Source organism: Sardina pilchardus, chromosome 10, assembly GCF_963854185.1.
Source record: "Sardina pilchardus chromosome 10, fSarPil1.1, whole genome shotgun sequence".
NCBI classification, from domain to species: domain Eukaryota; kingdom Metazoa; phylum Chordata; class Actinopteri; order Clupeiformes; family Clupeidae; genus Sardina; species Sardina pilchardus.
The window spans coordinates 18340817-18344786 of record NC_085003.1 but is presented as its reverse complement, the minus strand read 5'-3'; the positions used below and the strand labels follow the sequence as shown (position 1 = coordinate 18344786).

Sequence of the window (3970 nt, the reverse complement as noted above, 5' to 3'; positions counted from 1 at the left end):
ACAAAGTAATGATGATTAATCGGCGACGATGAACCTGTCTTATGCAACTGGTGGTGAGGGAGTAGGCCTACGGTTTCTCAGTCTCTGATGAGGTCACTGGTTAGATTCGGAATGGCAGAACTGCCACCCACACTAATGTCTGCATTTGAAATCTGTGTTAGAAGGACAGTACAAATTGTCTTTGGAGGCTTGCCAACGCATGGTCAACATAAAAGACATCAGCCGTATCTGCCCCCTCAGAGTCTGACTCACAATAGCACTGGAGAGGAGAGGAGAGGAGATCTACCGTGCGATTGTGCCGTCGATTGTTATCTCAGTGAAGTAGCGTGTATATTTTCAGGGTATTTTAGTTGAGGGATAAGAGCTACTTCAAGAGCATTAACGTGCTGCTTAACAGAAATAATTTGGTGTGCGCTTGACCTAAATATGAAATGATCTTATGTAGATATTTTTCCCTATCTGTGTATTCTTCCCTTTAGATGATGACTCAGGAGCTTTGTGTGGATTTTAATGGTCATATTTAAAGCAGCCCAAGCCAGCCCTGATAGGGGAAGGTGGTCTCTAGTGATTCATGCTAGCAGCTCTATGAAGGACACTGGAAGCTTCAAATTTGAATAGATTTGAAGTGAAATGATTTTTTAATAAGTCTCTGGTGGTTTGACCTCCTTGATGATGATGTGCTAAATGCTAATGCTCGGCTCTTTTGTCGTTTGTCAGACACGGGACGCCGCGAGCCCTTGGGCCAGTCGGCTCTGCAGCGAGAACCGTCCGGTGCCTCCAACGTGTCGGCCACCTTGCCTTCGGTGGCGAACGTGTCTTTGGCGGTGGCGGCGGAGGTGGCGGCGGAGGCGGAAGTGGAGGTGGAGGTGTCTCCATCGGCGCCGCGTGAGGATGACGTGGCCAGGTCTGTCGGGGGGGTCCGACAGGAGGCCGTCTACTTGTCGCCCGTGCTCACTCTGGCGGCCGGGACCGACAAGGAGCCTCGAGCGTTGGTGCAGTCGCTCCCCACCTCGCTCGGCAACAGTGGCCAACCGACCAATCAGAAACCCGCAGAAGAGCCCGCCAAAAACACAGACCCTCCGCCCACGGCCCCCAAGGGAAATGACATCGCTGTCACCAGCTCAGGTAAAGCAGGAACTTACGACTTCGAACACTTCGCCTTCACTTCGCTTCCAACACCTCACCACACTTGCCAACTAGCGCTGTCGTGAAAATGGTATCGATCATTCCATCAGCCTAAATAAGGGATGAGTAATGAGTAGGCCTAGGCTATATTAATGAGTGATGACTATTGAGTAGGCTAAATGAGGGCAAGGACAACTAAAGTCTTCAGTGTACAAATGTATGTCAGTAGACTAAATAGTTTAAATAATGATTAGTTAGCATGTGGAATATGTCTGAACTCATGATTAGAGTGGCTGTGCAGATTCAAAGTGCCCATACTACAGTACATCTAACGCGAGACTACACAAAACAGTCCCATCCCTTTAAGATGATGTGTTGGCATCTGTTGCTGATGACTGTACAGTCAACCATTCTGTCATATTTCATATTTCTGTCACCATTTCTGTCATCGTTTGCAGAGGAGGTACTTGATTACCCACGAAACCCTGACCTGCCTACCTCCTCGCTGGCCTCCATTTTGGACCTGGAGGAGACGGACACGTCCCCTCTGGTCAGCGCGGTGAGCTCCCTCTCCCCGGGCCTGTGGAATAGCACCTCTCCTGCCGCGGGGGCGAACGCCACCTCGCCCGCGACAGCGCCCCCGAGCGGCCCGGACACTGTGACCACCGACAGTCTCCAGCTCACGACCGTCACCACAACGACCGTGACACCCCCGACTGTCGCCACGACGACTGTGACGCCCTCGAGCGACGCCACGCCGTTGAAAGAAGTGGAGAAGACGACGGAGGACGCCGTGACGAGGACGATGACAGCCCTGCCTTCCACGACCACAGAGCAGGTGTCTACCTCTGCTACAACCACCGCCGTGGCAACTGATCCCATCACGACCAAGCCACCAACGACACTACCACCAACAACAACAACAACAACAACGACCACCACAGCAACAACAACAACAACAGCAGCTACAACAACGACAACAACAACAACAACAGCTCCACCTCCGACCACCCTGTTGACGACAACAACTACGACCACGACAAGTGCTCCAACCACAACAACGAGCGGGACTGTGAAAAACATCCCAGGACCTACCTCTGATGGCACCACGTCCACCTCTGACAATGCACCTCTACCTTGCAACATCACTGAACGGATGTTAGTTAAAACAGGTAGAAAAAGCAAGCCTTTCCTCCACTCTTATCCGCCTCTAGTAGCAATGGTATTTCTCCACAGTTGCCTCAATGGGTTTGTTTACTTGTAGTCATGATGAAGCAGAGTAGGATGTCTCCTTTCTTTGATATACAAATTATATATATAGAGCTACAGCAATACATTGAGGTACAGAGGGTATTTGAGGACGCCATCTTGGGCTTTTGGGAACACTAATCAACATTTTTCCCACCATTATCTAACATTTGTCGGGCAAACCTCTAATTCAGTTTTCCAGAAAGAAAAAAAACTGTTAGATTAGTCAATAATGAAAATCAGTTTGTTAGTTGCAGCACTAATTGTGTACATCATTTAGCACTCTTAATCATAATAGAACATGATGTAATTGTAATTGGCCTCTCTTTCTCCACCCCCTCAGTTCTGTCCATTCAGATGACACGAAACAGGCTGGAGCGCACCATGAAACTGAACTTTCTGAAAGGCCTCTCCCAGGCACTACAGAGAGCCCTCAATGACAGCAGCATACGAGTGCAGGTAGGCTTGCCCTATACCAGATTGCTAATGGATGGTGGGAGGAATACGTTTTTAAACTGGGTTGTCTGTGGAACAATAATAATCGCGTGGGATTCGCTGTTTCTGAAATCGAAGGCCACAATGACGCCTTCATTTTGTCCATGTGTCATTTTTAAGATAAGTCTGTGGGCCCTATCTTGGTGATCAGAAACTGATGGTCAGAAGCACAAAGTTTATAGACATTAAAGGCATGGCCAGTCCATATTCACAAATTCAATTTAATTTAATGGCACTGGGAACCAGGTGTGTTGGGGTGTGTTTTGGGCATACCATCCTTTAAACCAATGAAAATGGCATCTTTCATTTCAACAGCAAGCAGCACAACTTCAAACAGTGCATCGGTATTTTGATAGTCAGTGGCGCATTTGAAGGAATCTTCTTGTGATTTTTGGATAATTTGCCAGACCACGCCTTATGCCACACCCCTGGAAAAATGAGTCACTGACTGGATGTAGGATATGAATAAGCATTGCGTCGCACTTTGCGCCATGTTGCGCCGGGTGTAGGATAGGGACCTGTGTATTTTAAGGGGCTGGTGTAACAGCAACCCACCACTCAAGTGACTCAGCACCACAATTGCACCAGTCTGTTGTTTTTTTTGTCCCTCTGCCTCTTCCCTGTCTCTTTCTCTCACTGTCTTTCTCTCTCTCTCTCTCTCTCTCTCTCTCTCTCTCTCCATCTATCTGTGTCAGTGTTTAGTTCCATGTCTTGCTCTCTCTTCTCCATCTCCCCCATCGCTGTCCATCTCAGCATGAGCGCATATATTATTACAGAGCCGGTGGTGGTCAGCAGGGGTCTGTGTAAATAACTAGCTGGATAGTTAGAGGGTTGACAGGAGCAAATAAGCGTTTTTTCTTCTTTTTTTCTTCTTTTTTTTCCTCTTTGGGTCGTCAAGGGGATGATTTTTCTGTTCTTGGTGGTCGGGTGAAATTATATCTTGCTCTGCCTTCACTGGCTCAGTAAATGTGTCAGATCTGCATGGTTGCCAGGTTGGAATCATAAAAAGCAACTTTTACAGCCATTTATTTCGCAAACAATTCTCTTTCCAAAGCCTAACACCTGTTCTCCACCTACCAGCTGTGTGTTTATTTCTGAATTA

At 47.9% G+C, this 3970-nt stretch overlaps 1 protein-coding gene across 1 annotated transcript in view; it reads left to right on the top strand.

Annotated features, from left to right (window-relative positions):
• Positions 1-843: 843 nt before the first annotated feature.
• Positions 844-3970, top strand: part of kiaa1549la (KIAA1549-like a) — a 24312-nt gene continuing 21185 nt past the window's right edge. The window contains exons 1-3 of the mRNA XM_062548384.1: positions 844-1125; positions 1584-2297; positions 2717-2832. Of these exons, the coding sequence (XP_062404368.1) occupies positions 1931-2297; positions 2717-2832 (483 nt within the window). The 5' untranslated portion in view covers positions 844-1125; positions 1584-1930. The remainder of the gene's footprint in view (positions 1126-1583; positions 2298-2716; positions 2833-3970) is intronic.